The sequence below is a fragment of the Vanessa tameamea genome, chromosome 29 (genome assembly GCF_037043105.1).
Source record: "Vanessa tameamea isolate UH-Manoa-2023 chromosome 29, ilVanTame1 primary haplotype, whole genome shotgun sequence".
NCBI classification, from domain to species: domain Eukaryota; kingdom Metazoa; phylum Arthropoda; class Insecta; order Lepidoptera; family Nymphalidae; genus Vanessa; species Vanessa tameamea.
This window is the reverse complement of record NC_087337.1, coordinates 4489473-4509800: the sequence shown is the minus strand read 5'-3', so window position 1 is coordinate 4509800 and position 20328 is coordinate 4489473. Positions and strand designations below refer to the sequence as shown.

Genomic DNA, 20328 nt, shown 5'->3' with positions numbered 1-20328 from the left:
CAGTCTGACAAAATATTTTTAATAAGGCATTCTTTAGATGTTTTATTATCTATGGTACCTATATATTTTTAATTCGCTTTCATTACTAAATTCATTAATGGTTCTAAATTTCAACGAATTACCGATACGGCTATACATTATGGTTTTATTTTCAGTAAAATTTCTACCTATGAATACCCCGCAACCAGATAACTTTTGAAGAATATACATTTTAAGGGGAAGTTCTACATCGTCCATTCGAACTGTACTAGATACCCCGTAATCTACAATCATCTTATGATCAATTGTAAACCCGAACAAAGAAACTGGGGTTTGTAATTTACACGGTTGTAATGAATATTGTTCAGCAAAGTCAGAAACAATTAAGGAACAATCGCTACCCATATCAATAAATGCACGACATTCAAAAGTACTATTAATTAAAATGTTTTTAAAAAAATTTTGTTTCGATTCGGACTCGCTAATAAATTTAACTTCGCCATCTTTTTCCGTTTTCATTTTTAACCTACTCATGCAAGCCAATTCATTATGGTTAAATTTCAACCTGTTACTTGAACACAATATTGAAATCACTTGGCTTTTCTTAATCTGAATCCTATATAGACTTAGAAACATTTTTTTATATTACATCGGTATGCAGATTGATCTCTTAGCCACCTGATAAAAGTGGTTACTATCACCCATAGACAATAGCGCCGTAAGAAATATTAACCATTTATACTCTATTCCTACCATAACAAGACAAATGCCAAATAAAGAACATTTGACCGCAAATTGACACGATAGCGAGATTGATTAATCTATGATATTCACTATGGATTTGCGAAAATATAGAGTTTTTAATGTCGAAAAAACTGTTTTTGAACTAACATGCAAATTCCAATGAACATTTTTTTTGTAAGTCCAGGGAAATCACAGATTAAAAAATAGAAACGTTTTATTTATTAGGACGATAAATATTTTATATAGAACTGTCAACACAATTGCCATAGAAACGAATTATCAGCAAACACTTTGGTAGGACTGTGCTTAGAAAAAGTTTGTTGGTAAAAAATGAAAAAGAAAAATTAAAAGTGATTTCTTTGAAAAAATATCGAAATTTACTAATAATATTTATCCATAATGAACAAAAATACATTTTACATAAATACACCAAAATCTGTTAAGTACGAAAAAAGCAGTCTGGTAAATAAAAACTTTAGATGCAAAGATCCAAATTATTTGTTTAAATGAATGAAGAAAAAAAATTTTTTATTTTTTATTGACACAAATTTTATAACGTTATAATATATAAAATTATAAATCACAAATACATCGAAATATGTAAAATTCTCCCCATAATTGTAGGAAAGAAAAGCTCGAAAACTTGCAACATTGATGAAAATATTTCAGTGAGACTATCGCTTAGAGCTTTTAGTCAATATTTTCGGACATCGCATTACATTATAACGTAAACCGATCTATTTCCGTAATAGCACAGTGATAAATTTTGTTGTAGGAAGATTTTTGAAGAATTTACGTTCGTTATAACAGTATCGTTTAAGGATATATAACTGTATATAGATATAAAGCAGTATTGATTAGCCGATCCTTCTAATAACACATACAGGTAAGTATTAGTTTATTATTTTTTACCTTGACTTAAAAAAATAACATATCGTTCCAAATTTAATGTACTTAACATGAACACGCCTAAATTATTTAGTAATTTTTTTAATGCGTACTTAAAAATTTTGATTTATAAAATTAATACTTCTATTTATTATTATAAATAAAAGACCATTTTATGTGCTTCTGTTAATCTTAAATATTATAACGAAAAAACTTCTCGTATTTTGTTTTTTTTTTTAATCGTAATATTTCTCTACTTTTGCCTAATTTTTTGTTCAGTATATAATATTTAAAACAATTTTTTTTTATAATAAGTAGCAGTCTCTATTTATTCGGAAAATTAGGGTTTTATCTCACAAAAATTAATTATTATCTATTACGAAATATATTTGACAACGATAAAATCAATATCAATCAATATCTAGCCAAGGCTGCGTTCGGATACCGCCCGGACAATTATACCCGATTACATATTAAATTGACATAATTAGCTAAAAAAATCTATACAGCCTAAAAATATTTCCGTTCTGAAACCAGACTATATATATAAAATATGAAAGATATAGATATAGAGATGCATATAGTCGATTTTGAGATTAGATATTATTAGATAAATTTGCTGTACCATTTTGTTTGTTTATATTTACTTTTTTTTTGTTTGTTAGGGCATAGGACTGAAATTCGTGACCAAGAAGGCGTGTCCTGTTGATTTAATTATTTCAACATATTTTCATTACGACAATTATCTATTAAAACATAATTTATATTAGTTATTATCTAGATTAAACTTACCAACTTATGATATTAATTTTAAAATGTACAAAAAAATGACAAACTCGAAAAGTAGAAGTATAGTAAACCGCTGGACAAAGATCCCTTGAGATTAATCTAATTAATAAATAAGATTGAGATGTGGTTATTAGAACGCATGCATCTTAACCGATGATTGCGAGTTCAAACCCGGGCAAGCACCACTTAATTTTCATGTGCTTAATATGTGTTTATAATTAGCATGTATCCTCCTCCTCCTTTTCCTCTTAACCTTCTCCTCAAAGGAGAAGGCCTTAGCCCAGGAGTGGGCAGGCAGGCTGTTACTGTGTGATCCAATGACGGTTGGATACACATGTGGCAGAATTTCTCACCGACGCTTTTCTCACCGTTTTTTCTTTCTTTATTATTTTTAATTCGCTGTCGAGAACAAAAATTAATTATAAACACAAATTAATCACATGAAAATACTGGTTTATTTGCCCAGGTTTGAACGCGATCTGTAAATATTCACGTTCAAAAACATATAAATACAAGTGCATTATCTAAATAATCTATTATTGAAATTTTTGAGTTGTGCTCCGCGGCTATATAGGTACCTACATCAAATTAATATGTACGTAAAACTTCCTATTTTGAACATTACCGTAAATACATAATTTTTTTATTATGGCACAGGTGGCAAACAAGCTGATGGAAAGTGATTACCACCGCCCATGGTTATAATAAATAATGAAAATAAAATAATTGTTTTGTGTTGGTAACTCACAAATAGCCCTTTTAGGTATCTCGGTAGGATCTACATTCCGAAAGGGTTCCCATTCAATTTAATATTATAACATGACGATTCAAAAATGCTTTTTGAGCCTACTTAAATAAAGAATGTTTTAATTTTGATTTTTTATAAAAAGAGGCGGTTAGTTTATGTCAGAAACAGTCGCTACAATTTAATTTATTTGTATAGATTAAAAATATAAATGTAAGTTCCTTTTTTTTTATTGCACTTGATATTGAGATTTCAGCCAACATAACTCGGCCAATATTAATTATTATATGTATTTAATATATTTGTAAGTTGGTACTTCTGTAGAAAAATGAAAAATGTCAAATTTATGTCCAGCAGTGAAATTTTGACTACCAACTTATTTTGATACGAGTGTTGGTCGTCAGATATGAGGCATAAAAAAGTAGCCAATGACTTTCCTTGGAGTTGAAGCTTGCTTTTTATCAAATTTCAATAAATTCCACACACAGACAGAGAGATAGAGTTACTTTCGCATTTATAATATTAGTATTGATGTCTCATATAACTTTCTGACATTAAACACTCGTATTCTGCGGTGACTTTAAAAATAAAACGTAATTTATCTATAATTATTATTCTTATTTAAAAAAATGAATGCATTTTATTAAAAAAATATTATCAATCTTTTATTTTCTACGAATTATATATTTTTTTACTTTACGCATAGTTTCTTCCCTTGGCATAGTTTACGAGCGTGAAGTATATTATTATGTTCATGGTTTCGTTCTTTTTTTTTTACGCGCCAAAATGTTATTTGTCTAAGATGTTAACTTATTCATGACGTAAAAGAACTGTTTAATATAAATGTTAAAAAAAAAACTAAATATATTAAAGATAAAGTATATTTTGTTTTTTGTTTTTAAACAACTATAACAATAACAATATATAATAACAATACTGAGTACCTACTGCTGTGTGGCGATAGAACATCTGAAAATATTTTGCATTCCTAATATAAACGTTGCCTTCAACAAAATTAGAATACAGCGATTTTCTTTAAACCCTCTTGTTAGAGGACTGAGGGAATCGAGAGAGCAAGATGGAACATGTTAGGCACTATACGTGCCCTCTCGTACAGGATAACATGAATGTGTGAAAAAATTTATGAACAGGATTTGTAAAATCCGACCGTCGAGCCGATCAGGTAGATGCAGAACGCGCTCCAAGATCGAAAGAGCAAAATCATCGCCGTTTTCGCGCTCGATAACTCAATAATCATCAACGGTAGGTTAAAAATGTATAGAACCTAAATTGTAGAACGGAAATAGAGCAACAAAAAGTATCTTATCACAATTCTCGTATCACGTCGCACAGCCGAGTTATCGCATAAAAACAAGACAGCGGCAAACGCACATAGAAAATCGAGGTCGACAATTTCAAGTTGAGCTTTTCTAAGCTCCTCCAACAACATATCCAAAAATCTACCTTCACGGTTCATTTTCATTTCTCGGCCTGTTTTTTTTTATATATAATGATGTCATTATACATAGATATATACTTTGAAAAATGTGTTAAATGGGTATTTTATCCGGTACAAGATTATACTGAAAATCTAAATCAAAATATTATTTATTCAAGTAGGCTCATAAAATCACTCGTTGAATCGTCATTTTATATTAAATGCACCATAGTAAAGCTACCACCGGTTCGGAAAGTAGATTCATCCGAGAAGAACCGACAAGAAACTCAGTAGTTACTGTTTTCCATTTTAATCACAGAGTATGTCAGCAGAGTATAATAAAATTAATGAATTGCTAGGAAAAATAAATATACTTTAAAATCTAGGTTAAAATATTCGAGAGTCCTATTTAGACGGACGGTTAGTAAATTTCATAATGTTTATTATTCGTATGTTAAAACTTAATTTTATCGTAAACATATTTTGACATTTTTATAATCTTTTTGTTTCAATATGGCGGAGCAATAACGCAATATTCTACGCGGGCTTATAATAACAATCACACGATACGAAACAACGTTATACCTTAGTAATTAATATTTTAATTTATTAACGTGATCGCGTGAATCTTGTGAAATCGGTAACATATGCTTGTAATTAAGTCAACACAAGCGACCGCAGGGATGGCTCCCATCGTTGTACGTTTAACGTTTTTTCGTAAAAAATATCGAAGAACGCAATTCGCGGGTCTATTTTACGATAAATTAATTTATAACATATCTTAGAGCGAACTCGATCTTTGTCTGTGAAATGTGAAATGTTTAGTGAGTATTTTGTTGGTTATTTAATTTGAATATTCAAAAGTTTTTCTAGGAATTTCGAAACCTATGACAGGTTTTGTTTTGATTTAATTTCATTGTAAACTGCAAGTCACATTTGGCGCCAAAATGATGAAACCTCTTTTAAAAGAAATATTTAATATCAAATAGTATAAATTAGTTCAGGTAGATTTTAGTATGTCGAAAACAATTTACTTATATGTGTTTACGTTTTTCCTTTACAGGCGTTGTACCGCTCTCTAACCGGCTAGTAACTTTTTTCCTCTCTAAAATTAATTATTTGTTAAATCGTAACAATTAATGATGAAACGAACTTACCTGTAAGTGAAGTTCTATCATAATTATACTCGTGCTTCGTCCGAAGAGATTAGTAACATGCGAGTATTATTGAACAAAATGTAGTAACGTATAGGTTACGTATAGACACCACTTCATCACTATAGTTTAGAAACAAAAACAAAATGCCACTACCAAAGTGGCAACAATAAAACAAAAAAGTAAATAAAGTATGTTCCTATCCCGCTCAAGTCAGCCCACCTGCGCTGAGCTTTTAGTAGGCAGCCTCAATTAGTTTAAAGCTGATTGGATATATCCTCCATCAATTATTGCGGGCTACTTGGGGAGGGTGGGTGTTACTAATCTCTTCGGACGAAGCACGAGTATAATTATGTTAGAACTTCACTTACAGGTAAGTTCGTTTTATCATTAATTATACTCGTGCTTCGTCCTCGAGATTAGTAACGTGTGAGTGTTATTGAACAAAATGTAGATGTTGAGAGTAAGTGGAGGGAATATCTCATCAAATCATAGATCATTAATATTTATTTCTCCTCAAGAAAAATTAATACATAGACTTAAGAAAATCACAAAAGAAAAAACAACATCTAACTAGCATACTTAATCAAAGAAGACACAATGTTCGTGCTAGTGCCATGTTATCTTCATTTTGAACAACAGGTCTATTATAAAATCAGGTCTTTGCCGGACATATCTATGATCGCTCGCCAGAGACAGGTAAATATAGAATCCGTTGCTTTCCGCCTACTTTGGATTTTTTTATTAGTTCCGTGATCTTAATAATTATTTTCTTACATCTTTTAAGCTAATGACTTGATCGCTTTTTATTTTGAATAGCGTTTGCACCCTGTGAGCGGTTACAAGAGCAAGCAGAGTAATATATTTTTTTGAAAGTTGTTCAAGTGATAAGCTTTCATTAGGAAACAAGGAAGCTAGATGATTTATAACCAGGCTTGCATCCCATGTGGTACTATACCGTGGTAGCGGTGGTCTTAACTTATATACGCCCTTACAAAATCTTACAAGTCTATCATCATTGGATATATTTCCAACAATTAAGGAAAGCGCAGCTCTATGGCTATTAATTGTCACATACTGACCGCCATCGTTAAATATATTTGTAAGATAATCGTTTAAATAAAATAAAGTTTAATCAACCAGTCCATCAACCATGTTTGCCAAAGCCAAAGACATTCACAGATTCTGAGAGAACCCACTTGGTTGATACCTTACGTAACCTTTTATCTATTGGAGCAATATCTCAGTGTGAACCTTGTTCTGATCAGTTCATATCACGTGTATTCTTGGTACTGAAACCGAGTGGCAAAATGAGATTTATCCTAAATTAAAAAAAATTAATTAAATTTATCAATACGGAACATTTTAAATTGAAGGACATACATTTTTCTTGTTGTCATTATAGATGATAAATTTACGAAATTAACGTTCTGCTCTTCGGTATCTGTACGGCGCCATTACTTTTTACAAAACTGATGAAACCTGTCATGAGCTTGTTACGGTCATGTGGTTTTATATCATCTATGTATCTAGATGATTTATTTTTAGCTGGTTATTCCTATCAAGAGTGCATACAAAACATTGATGTCACTCGAATGCTACTACAGGCGTTAGGGTTTATCATCAACGAACAAAAAAGTGTCAAAGTACCTTCAAAGTCCTGTAAGTAACAAACGAACTAGAATTAAATTAGAGTTAGAAAATATCAAAACATTAAAACGGTTCAAAATAAGACAAAACGCAAAGCTTGTTTGTTAATTTCTGCCTGTCCTGTCATAGAATACGGTTGGTTATGTACCAAAAAACTGGAGCGCATTAAGTTTCGTAATTTACGAGGCAACGATGATTACAATAAATACATGGTAACACCACCGTCATTGTTGCCCGATATAAACTGGTGGCTTAATGTTATCGATGATTCTGTACGTAGAATTAGGAATGATAACTATGTCTTAGAGATATTCTCTGACGCCTCAACGTCTGGGTGGGGTGCGGCTTGTAATAAGCAAAAAGCCAGTGGTCGCTGGTCCAAAAGCGAGTTATTATTGCATATTAATGAACTAGAACTTTTAGCTGCTTATTTCGCTCTAAAAATATTTGCAAAAAATTATTGTAACTGTCAAATTTTAATGCGTATTGACAACACCACTGCTGTAACCACGTGTTAATAGGGACCATTGCTTACAAAAATGTTTAAGTCTGCCAGCGTAATGTACCGGATCTACGGGCGGCGGGTCTGCTTGGATCGCTGCACGTAGTTGTGCGACAAGGGCGCGCGAGGCGGCACGTTGTGCGTGGCAGGCAGCTGGTGACGCGGCGGTGGACCCTTCGTTTGCCTGCGAGCCGGGGTCCTCGCCATCCAGTTTAAATTTTTCGTAGAGGAAGCTGCAGGTTTCGGTTTCTTGGGTGCATTCGGCTTAAGATCTGAAATAGATTTTGAAACAGCCTTTGCTGTTTTAAGAGTCTCTGCTAAGTCGTTACCAAATATGTATTTGTCAATTTTTGTTAATGATAATTGGTCTTTGAGTTCTTTTTTAACAGAATAAAGTGCAAAGTTACGCCTTGCCTCCGATTCGGTATGTTGGATGTCGCAGAATATTCTACCAACGTCCATAAGGTCCTTTATCAAGGCGTTGTTTTATATCTTCGGCACTCAAATGATCCAAAATTATTTTGCCCAAGGATGAAATGGCAGCCGCCATTTTTTTTTGTCTTGATTCAATGACTCTGTCTCTTTTGACCACCTGATCCGTTAGAGCCGCCTTAATTTCAGCATTTAGCTGTGGTGCCGTTATATTTTTACAATTTTCAGGTACTAGATACTTCTTAAGAAGATCTTTACGAGTCTCTCTGGTTAACCCAGACGTAGCAATGTGTGTAAATCTAGATGCTAGTCCTTGTTAATGTCTGGGCCATATTCAATTGTCACGGACGGATCCGCTCCCAATATGTCCAGTATTTCGGTGTTAACGACGCCGCTTGGTTATTCATGCAAAGATGGAGCGCTTGTGTCATTTTCTGAACTGTCGTTTATCTCAATGAGCGGAATTTCGCTATTTTGGGCCACATGCTGTTCTATGTCAATATTTGCAATTGTTTCCTGGCCTGTAAGGAGACTACGGTGGTTAATCTAATGTCGTAAAAACATATAATGAGTTAATTTCAGTCAAGAATCTTCTTTATTTCTCTGCACATCTACGGCTGGAGCTCTTCAAAACGAGACCATAACCGATTTTTTATGTGCAGCTATCGTCCCATAATCACTGGGACGAAAATCGGCTTACGCTATTAATATATAAGATATAATTATATACAGTACTGTCAGGAATGACCAATGTAAGGTACATTGGTAATACGACCAACCTTGGAACATTGGTTTAAGGAACGCTTGTGTGCGAAAGGTTACTATAGAATTAGTGAATTTATGATTGATAGCACGCCTGTGGACGAAACGATCGCCTCCTAGCTATTTCTATTCATATTCAATTGAGTAAATAATAAAATTGACAAAAAAGAAACACCCGCAGAGTTACTTTCGCCAATTCTTCTCAGGTCGGGGTATTTTCTTTTGCGAACCGGCGGTATTACAATTTGACTATCAGTAAGTGTAGTGCTTCTATATTGAATAAACGAATTTGAGTTTGACTTTTAATTGACATTTTATCGCAATCGAATTCAAACTTAATCAACTAGAACAATGCTACAGTTGCGATTCGATCGAAGTTGTATCGTAATAGAAACATTATCGTATCGAAATGTATATAAATAAGTTAAATTAGATTATACGATTAAGCTTTTAATTTAAGTGATTAATTTTTTTGAGGAATAGTATCGGAAAGATACCGTTACCGTTATAAGTGAGTAAAACTCGTCTCCTGACTCACTCAGTTTTCAAACCGGAACACAGCAATACTAAGTTTGGCGGTAGAAAATCTCATGACTGGTTGTTATAAACCAACAAGATATTTAAGCAGACAATATACATATATGTAGTTCAGGTCAGCAAGCTCGTGTTTTGAGTTTATAATGTTGAAGTAGTTCAGAATTGAACAATTTTAATGGTAAAGTTTTAATTATTAATAATAAGCTTTGAGTGGCGGTTCCGATTGTTGTTTGGGAGGGACTTGACCCCGCGGTTTTAGCAAACGACATTTTGTTTTGGTTTCGTTAGTGTGATGCTCGCTAAACAGTAAGTTTTGCGATACTTTTGGGCAGGGGCTTGAAACCCTTAGTCCTGCCGTAACGTTTGGGTTAATGTTTCATCGTGGTGTAAATAATTGTCCATGAGTTAAAAAAAAATAAATATATCACCAAGAAATATCGAAGAACGCAATTCGCGGGTCTATTTTACGATAAATTAATTTATAACATCTCTAACAGCGAACTCGATCTGTGTCTGTACTACAACGTTTAGTGAGTATTTTGTTGGTTATCTACAAATAGTTATTGGTGCTATAATGCAGGTGATACACATGTGGTTCATTTACGTGCGACACATGCAATTCCCTCACGATATTTTCCTTCACCGAGTTAGAATTGACAAGAAAAAAAACACGAAAATTTATCCAATTTATTCCATTTCCATCCACAAGTATAATACTTAATAATTTTCCATAAAAACTGTCATCGTTTCGTAATAAAACTAACCTAACCGGAGAAGAACTTGTCATTAAATCGCAACAAGTTCTTTTCATTCTTCTTCTTCCTTCCTCCTTGTCCAAACCCTCTTCTCAGTTCAGCCGGGGTCGGGTCTCCTTGTACGTCTGCGCCAGAGAGCTCTGTTCTGGCTTGTCTGTGTACTCAGATTCTCTTTCTGGGCCTCTTGTAGCATGTTTGACCACCAGTTTGCGGGCGGACATCCTCTTCCCCGCGGTCGGTTTGCTACGTCTTAGGATGTGGTCACCTTCCTTCAGTTCTTATTATCAAATTTAATATTGTTTACAATTTCCAATATAATATTATTATAACTATAAGATTATTTGTCTTATTTTATACTAATTACACTATTTTATTGTTGTCCATTCCAACAACAAGAGGACAAAAGTTAAATAAATAACATTTGACGTCGAATTGACGCGACGATTGATCGAGAGCTCGAATAATGTATGATATTCATTATGGATTTGTGACATAAAAAAGCGGCCAAGTGCGAGTCGGACTCGCCCATGAAGGGCTCCGTTGCGGCAAGTAACAAGTTTTATGTTTATGATATTCAATTTTTTATTTTTATATTTGAGTTGATTGAATGATAGGTAAATTACGGTTTATGATTTATGACGTATTAGAAAAAAACTGCTTACTAGATTTCGTTCAAACCAATTTTCGTTCGAAGTTTGCATGGTAATGTACATCATATAGTTTTTACGAAGTTAAATGGGGGGGATACATTTTACCACCTTGAAAGTTTTTCTCGCGCAAACTATTCATTTAAGAAAAAAATTATATTAAAAACTATACCGTTTTTGAAGACCTATCCATAGATACACGTATGGGTTTGATGAAAAAATATTATTTAAGTTTCAGTGCTATGTATGGGGAACACGCAATTTTTTTTATTTTTTTTTATTTTTGTGTGAAAATCTTATTGCGGTTCACAGAATACATCTACTTACCAAGTTACAACAGTATAGTTCGTATAGTTTCGGAAAAAAGTGGCTGTGAAATACGGACAGACAGACAGACAGACGTTTGGCTACGGAACCCTAAAAACGGCGTTGTGAACGTCGACCAAACTGTTCTCAACTGTGATCAAAACTTTTGAAGTAAAAATAAAGTGGATATAAGTAGTTTATTGGAATAGCTATGTACTATAAATAAAGATTATGTAATTTCAGTAGTTCGGGATGGCAAAATAAAATTATGTTTTTTACAATGATGCTTGAATCTCTCTATATGTCTTTAAAATCCCTCACAACCATCCAATTGTTTTCCTTATGACAGCTCAATCATTTTTAAAATAAGAAATAGTGTTACATGCCAGTATTAAATGTTATTCCATATAAAATAATATTAACTAAAGTTGTACAAATTATTGATCAATTAATTACAATAATAATTGTATATATTTATAATATCCTATGACGTAGCTCCGTATGGAGGCTAGGGCTAGTCTCGTAACAATATATTCATCGAGAACTGTTAGTAACAAACAATACTAGCAAATCGCGAAGAATACGTAAATCTAAGGTTTGTTTATCTTTATTCCTTCTTCGATTGGAATAAACTATAGCCTTGTGAATGTCATCACTGTCAATTATACCGAATTAAACGAATCTAAACTCCAATTTCAGACACAAATGTTTTCGTATCGATTTCTCAAACAGCAAATCCGATATTAAAAATCACGAAAAATGTCTTTCAGAAAATGAAAGTTACTTAATCTAATAACAAGTTTAGAGTGGAGTAGAGCATATATAGTTTATTAAAAAACATTAAGATTTATGTATGTTAAATAAATATATATAAAACTTTTCCATTTGTTGTGTGAAATATGTTATTGTCGTTAGTTAAAAAACGAAATCTGTGTTCGCCATTGAAAGGGGGAGGCAAAGTGCTACTGGAATCGGATTTTAAAATCGTTTTTGGAATCAGAAATCGGTTTGCAATCGAAACCGAAAACGCTCATGTGCTACTGACAACAACAGTACGCCGGACGTTGACAGCTGTCAAATATATACACTAATCAAAGACAATGAGTTTAAGACGTAGTCATTTTTAATACTTTTTAATCTATGTATGTACATACAATGAAATTGGAGTGTCTGTTTGTAATATTAAAATAACCGCTTTTTACTAAATGCATATGTTTGTATACACGGTACATATATCAAAATAACTTTTTTCAATTTTTTTCTGTCTGTCTGTCGGTCTGTTTGTTCCGGCTAATCTCTGGAACGGCCGGACCAAATTTAACGAAACAGGCCCGAAATCATCAAAAATTATAAAATGGACGCGATAGAATGCGTGCATTCTAACTGATGATTTCGGGTTCAATCCCAGGCAGGCACCAGTGAATTTTCATGTGCTTCATTTGTGTTTATAATTCATTTCGTTCTCGGTGAAGGAAAACATCGCGAGGAAACCTGCATGTTTCTAATTTCAACGAAATTCTGCCACATGTGTCTCCCGATACTTATTGGAACAGCGTGGTGGAATATGCTCCAAACGTTCTCCTCAAAGGCCTCCGCCTTAGCCCAGCAGTGGGAAATTAACAGGCTGTTATTGTGTGACTGTGTGTGACTAGTATGTCAATAAATATCACCAGCTTATTAAGTTTAAACAATATAAAAGATCTCAACGTTAATAAATCGTTGAATTATTGAGGGTTTGAAGGTCACGTGGTACAAGAATTAATCAATACTACCAAGTATTGCCACCTGAAGAGAACTGTAAGACGGTCGTATAGCATCGTAAAATTTAAAATGAACTTTAAAGTATTTCCTGCTCGATGTCCAACTAATATTATAAATGGGAAGTTTAGATGGATGTGTTTGTGACTCAACGCCAAAACGGTTGAACGGATCTGAATGATATTTGGCACATACGTATATTCTATTCCAATCATAACAGAAAAAAAAAATATACAACTAAACAACATTTGACAGCAAATTGACGCGATATCATTGGTCGAGAGCTTGATTAATCTATGATATTCACTGTGGATTTTCGAAGTTTCCGACTCCGCAAAGTCAATAAAATTCTCTTGGGGCAAGGTATTCCTTCCACAGATATTATTAAATTTGCCTTTGAATAAATTCAAATTATTTGTATCGGATTTACTTTTAATATAGTTTGTAAAATGAAGATTCAAAAGTGCTTGTAAAAGCCTACTCGAATAAAGTATATTTTGATTTCGATTTATTTTGTTATTTCCACCCTCTGAATAAACTAGTTAATTATGCGGGGGTCGTGAAAACTTAGCACGTTCTTAAATGTTAAAAAGAGGAATATTAATAAATTTATATCAGGAAAGTATTTTCTAATAACGAAAATAAAAAACACGATTTCATTACGAATAAAGTATTAGTATATATACATACATACATTTAAATCGCACTAATATTTGCATTTATGATAAAGGTATGCGGACGGGCATATGTGCTACTTGAAGGTAAGTGGTGACCACCGCTCATGTGCAATGGTCATGTAAAACAGTGGGTACCTACCCAAACACGCTTAGAAAGCCTTAATACCAAGCAAAGTTGTAATAAAGTAGAATATTCGATTTAGAGCCTGATGAATGAAATGAGTTATTACATTTTGTAACTGTAAGAGTCTTATTGCTACTGAAATAAAATAAAATAAAATGTTAACAACAACAGATTCAGTTTTACCCGTTATGGGTGGAATTTCGTAAAATTCATTACCTGCCAAAAGTTTTGTAGGTGTTATATTTTCTGAGATTTCGTTTTTATATACATAGATTATACAGAGGTAATTTTTTTGTATGTAAGGAATAATGTCTTGAACTAATGACCGAAATAAAAAAAAAATCGCTGATAGAAAGATAATAAAATAAATTAAATATAATCTATATCCCATAGCATGGTTTAAGGTATAGTTATATCATATCATTTTCTTTATTAATAAAATGCACCCGTGCGAAGAAGTATTTAATATTCGCGTCGCAAGTTTTTAATATAACAGGAAGGCGGCGAAACGAAAGATCGCGAGGAATCTTGCACGTGTCTAATATCAATGAATCTGTCTTGTCTGTATCCACCAACCCGCGAAAGGGAGGAGGCCTTATCCCTAAGTGGGACATTAGCAGGCGTTACTTTAGTTTGCTTTTACAATTTAATTACATATATTTTATTTCAACCATAACAGATAAAAAGCGAAATAAACAACATTAGACAACAAATTGATATCATTGGTCGAGAGCTCGATTAATCTATGATATTCACTGTGGATTTGCGAAAGAATGGCGTTTTGAACGTCGACGAAACTGTTATCGAGATTTTGGAAGTGAAATTAAAGTAAAAATAAGTAGTTAAATGTAATAATGTTGTATTATAAATAAAGATATATTAATCATAAACTCCTAGTAGTGCACAATATAGCTGAGTTATTAGCAAATCGCATGGAATACGTAAATCTAAGGTTTGTTATAATTTTTCCGACTTCCATTGAAATAGGCATAATAATAATAATATATATCACTATATAAGCGGAAATTTAACATTACAGTTACCCTTACGAAGTCGGGTCCGTCTTGTAAAACTTGTTTGAAAACACACGGAAAATAGTGAGGCGCGTCTCCGAGAGTTGAATTGGCAATAGCGTAAACAAATCGCCAATTCTACCAAAAAATTGACACTTAAAAATCGATAATATTCGAAACTATCCGAAACAAACGGATAATCCGAAATAATTTCGTTTCCGTAACCGTATCTGAAACCGGTAAAATATTATTCATAAATCGATATTCAGATCCGCAATGACATATCCATGACATCTCGGCTGCAAACAACGTCACTAAGTTGATTTGAATAAATTTATAAAATAAAGTCCTTGTGTTAATAATTAATCTCTATTTCAGTTTTAAGATATGGCAACACCAAGGCTGAATACAAATATTGTCCTCGCCACAATCGTCCTATTGTCGTTGACTTCAATTGGTAAGTTTTGTAGACATACACGTAACATTAGTAATACATTAAAAATGCCTTTAATTTAAAATAGTAATAATTATCTTGTATATGAATTATTATATAAACTAGTGGGTAGTACGCGAAACTTCCCGTTTGTTCAACATTTTTTTTTACAAGTTTCGAAATCTATGTCAGGTTTTGACCCTACCAGTAGCTTTTTTCCGCTCTCTAAAATTAATTCTCAATTTAGTAAATTGCAATTAAGAATCCCCTTTCGGCTGGAGCTCTTCTAAATAAGATCATGACCGATCAAGCTATTAATACATAAGATGTCCCAACCAAGTTCTTTAAATGCGGAGGTTGAGAACAGTTGCTCTATAAATTTTACAACAAATGAGTTATCCAACGTAAAATATTTTATATCTCTTCGAATCGTTCAGATAGAACCTGTGACGAGCGCGTTCGAATAAACAATCTTCGGCGAAAAATAACAATCAACACAATAACTTAAAATAGGAAGGCCGATGGGTCACCTGAATATAAGTGGTCATCGCTGCCCATAGACATCACCATTGTAAGATGGTAAATACCCTTTCATTAGTGAGATGTTATGACCCATGTGCCTGTAGTTACTGGAACACAACAATACGATGTCTTACCGTTTCGCGGTAGAGTATTTGATGAGTGCATTATTACTCAGAGCTTCCACAAAACCCTGTGACCATGTCGATGTGTCAATAATTTCTCAGAAATCCTGAAGTTTGGAAATGTTGATATTGTTAAGTAAAGTCCTGGATTGGCTTGCATTATGAGAGGGAATTGAGTTCAACTGTGCGTGCACACACCTGTGCACTAAAAAGGGCACTAAATCTAGGCTCCTTCTTGAAATTGCCATGGTCTTTAGTCTATTTGGAGAACTTCAAACGCCTATTTGTTTTTTTTCAGCGCAATGCATTGATTGCTTCAAATGCGTATCAATGAACGGTCGCTTCCCAGCCTGCGATGATCCCTTCCACAACAACCACTCCCTGAACATGCTGGAGTCCCCCTGCATGGGTGGCAGGAAGGGTAGAGACGGGTTATTTCCAGCCACCTCTTGTATTAAAATAGCTGGTGTTTTTGGTAATTATATATCTTAAAATGTCACTAATCGTCATTTCATAGTATAAAACAAAGTCGTTTACCGCCGTCTGTCCCTGTGTATGCTTTGATCTTTAAAATTACACAACGGATTTTGATGCAATTTTTTTAATAGATAGATTGATTCAAGGGGGAGGTTTATATGTATAATACGTGCACAATATAGTAGAGGAACACTGATAATTTTAGAGGTTTCTAATGTCATATAAATAAACACATTGCGCATACATTGCAAACGCTGGCTGAACCCTACGAGATGGATTAAAATAATTTACTAAAGTATTGTACACCTTAAAAGTCTACGACGACTTTTTTGTAGATATATATCTATCTATAGATAGGTATATATCTATCTCTTAGGGATATTTTATCCTTTAAATTTTAAGAGAAGTAATGGCTTATTTATGTAGCGATTTTAAGCAATACAGATTAATTCATATCCAATTAAGTCCTTAAATACATTGTGAATTTAATATAGATTAATATTGTCCTTTACAGTATGTAATTCAAATGAATATTTTCAAAGATATTACAGATTTAAAATGAATGGGCGTAGCGGTTTGTTTTGTCTAATGGCAAGAACAGTTAACAAACTCTTGAAATAGCAATATTAAATAGATCTCCCCCACCAACTTCAGACAACTGTCACTGGACGTTTCACTAATACGAAGTGTATTTGTCCTTGGCCCTCCCTTAAAGCCAGCTTTGATCTCATGATTTTACAGATGACACCGGAGAAACGATAACTGTGAGGGGGTGTGGTCTTGACTCCGGTACTGCCACCACAGACACTGAGATCATTCGTATGTCTCACTGTGGTCGATTTTATTATAACGATAGGTAAGTGCTGCCATGTATATTATATATATAAAAATGATATCGACGTAAAGACTTTTTGCGTAAAATTGAGTTAAATATTAATATATATATTTATAGGTGATTTTATATGTTAAGTTTGTATTGCTAGTAGGCAATGTATTTTATATATATGTATTAAATAAACACTAAGGTCAGTTTCTGAATAACCGTAAAAATTAAAAAAAAAACATTGGCTATTATAGATACACAAATGTTATTGTATTATTGTTGGCTATTAGCAACTTTATTTATATACTGGTGGTAGGTAGGGTCTGGGTGAGCACCATTAATCTTCAGTACTTTATCGTAAAACAGCGATACCTTGTTTTGCAATTACAGTTTAAAGGGCAGAGACTACGAGAGACAAACCACCTTACCCTATGGTTGTCCCATTAAGAGTATAAGGAATACTCCAAATTTCTTAGAGCTGACAGATAATATCTGAGCGCTGGTGTGCTGGTGCTTAGTATGAGATGGTTGATTGTTTTGGTCTCAAAGTCAAAGTCAAAAATCTTTATTCAATGTAGAAGTGATTACACTTGCTTATTGATAGTCAAAAATCTACCAGCGGTTCGGAAATTAACGCCTCGGACCTGAGAAGAACCGGCGAAAGAAACTCAGCTGGTTATTTATTTTATTTTATTTCGTTTTCACAAAAAAACTGTCTGCCTTCTGTATTTCGTAGTTAAAAAAAAGTCTTACCATCAATTTAAAATGTTGGAATAAATGATTGTTTTTTCTTCATATAACCAACAATTTTTTCAGATACGTCCACGGCTGTCTTCAAAGTTGTAACGACGCGGATGCTTGCAACACCTCGCACAGAACGTCCGTTCCAGCGACATTTCTAATGACATACGTCATCACGGTATTGCTATCGCACGCCGTGACGAGCTAACATAGATTATAAATTAAAACAAACACACCTTAGAGCAGCTTGGCTTAGTAATTTTGTAATTTTACATGCTAAGTAGGATAATAAAAATATATAATAGAAATATCATATATTTAACTCAGCGATGGATCATTGTGGTGACAGTCTTCATTACAAACGGCGTACCCTCATAAAACCTGTTTACTCAGATTAATTCTGAGTAATACGTTAATAGTACAAGTCTGCACTTAGAACTCAAAGATATCCTTCCTGATACACTCGGGTGTATCGGCACACTCTGCAAAATAATACCGTTAGAATATCAGCACCTTACCAACACTTCATACCCCATATAATCTTACGGGCGAAATTAAAAATCCCAGCTAGTGACGTCACGCAAACAAGCAGAAGCGCTCTCCTACCGACCGCGTCTTAAATTTAGAGCCGGAGATGGCTTTAGTGTCAGAGGAGTCCAATAGACACTCGCCTTGCCACTGGCAAGAAGAGGCTTTACGGACCAAAGACAATTACACTGGCACCATAAAAAAAGGCGAAATTAATTTTATTTTCAATTGTAATTGAAATTAACATCATAGAGTCGAGTTTAATTCAGATTTGTTTTTAAAAGAATATGTCTTTCATATACCAAGCTAAAGCCTCATTGATTATGTCTATATGATATATACATAATGACATAATTAAACTCTTTAAATAAAATTAATTAATTCGTAAACCCAAGGGGACAGTATCATCCGATAACTAGCCGCTACATGACGCAATTATAATTCCAAACGATACAAATATTTTATTGTAATCTCTTCGTCATTTCAAAGGTACAAAGAGGCACCTCTCTCAGCGGCCGAATATTAGTTTAAATTTTGTTCATACCATAGACAACGTCACTCGTGTTTACCTCATTTAAATGATTTCAAACTTTGTTTAATTTTGGTAACGTAAATTTAAAGATGGCTTATGATTGATTATTTTTAATAAACATATCATGTACACGGTTTAATTAAAATAGCCTAGATATACATATTTAAGCGAGTTGGTACATTTGTACTCAAAGAGAATGTCTATGACATTCCAGTGTATATAGTCATACGTTGTCTATTATTTCTCATTTACTTTTGACAGCTGTCATTTCGTTTTTTTTTTAATGCTATGTCAAATGGCACGTCTATTATGAATGTAATATTTTGTGTAGAGTTTAAAAAAAAGCCATTGAAAATGGTTTCAAAGTGACATCGTCACGCCTCATGTTATTCTAGTTTAAATATTTTAAGAAATAAAATGTACTTGTTTTAATTATTACCTATTGAATAAACAGTTATATAAGCAGAGTAATTACGTTTATATTAAAAAACAAACATTATTATGAAAGATATGATTACTTTTTTTTTAATGGTTTGATATTTGTGTCACATTTTAAAGTGCTGTTTAAATTTTGAAACTTCGAAAATTGTTAATTGTCGCACAAATTATGTTATTTGTTTTTTTTTTTTAATATATAAATATTCTACTTATATACTCTATATTATGTAATATTCATTGTATAACGACTATACTAATGTCGAAAATACTTACGAGGTATATTTGTAAATTCACTTAAAAATTTTATTCATACACAAGATTACATTTTATTTGATAAATGAAATTATTTTATATTTATATCAATTTCATTAAAATTCTATATTTATATTCATAAATCGTATATTGTTTTTATAAATATAAATGTCTACATAACAGAAATGTTCATTGTTTTTTGTAAATTGAACGTTCGACACAAATTATTAAAAAATTTAACACAATAAACACGTACAAAATGTTTTAAGTAAGTTATTAATACTTTTGACACATTCATATTTAGTGTAAATAGTTGTGAAAATATACACAATAAAATATAATAGTCGTTTTATTAAGAACCAAAAATTTTCTACTATGTATGCGCGCTGACCAGTACTGAGATTTTTTGTACTAAGTTACGGTAATTTGACTACAACTAATATAAATTTGATTAAAAAATATTAAATTATATTTTAAACCTTTTTTATGCCTGCAATAACGCTGTCAATCATTTTGGTGAATATTTATAAAAACAAAAGTTTTATATGTACCGACTGGTG

At 32.8% G+C, this 20328-nt stretch overlaps 1 protein-coding gene across 1 annotated transcript; it reads left to right on the top strand.

The window, feature by feature from the left end:
* Window positions 1-1387: 1387 nt before the first annotated feature.
* LOC113395451 (uncharacterized) lies at window positions 1388-18858 on the top strand. The gene is made up of 5 exons (XM_026633029.2): window positions 1388-1609; window positions 15279-15357; window positions 16276-16452; window positions 17196-17310; window positions 18094-18858. The coding sequence occupies exons 2-5, from the start codon at window positions 15288-15290 to the stop codon at window positions 18224-18226; spliced, it is 495 nt and encodes a 164-aa protein (XP_026488814.1). The 5' UTR covers window positions 1388-1609; window positions 15279-15287; the 3' UTR covers window positions 18227-18858.
* Window positions 18859-20328: the final 1470 nt, after the last annotated feature.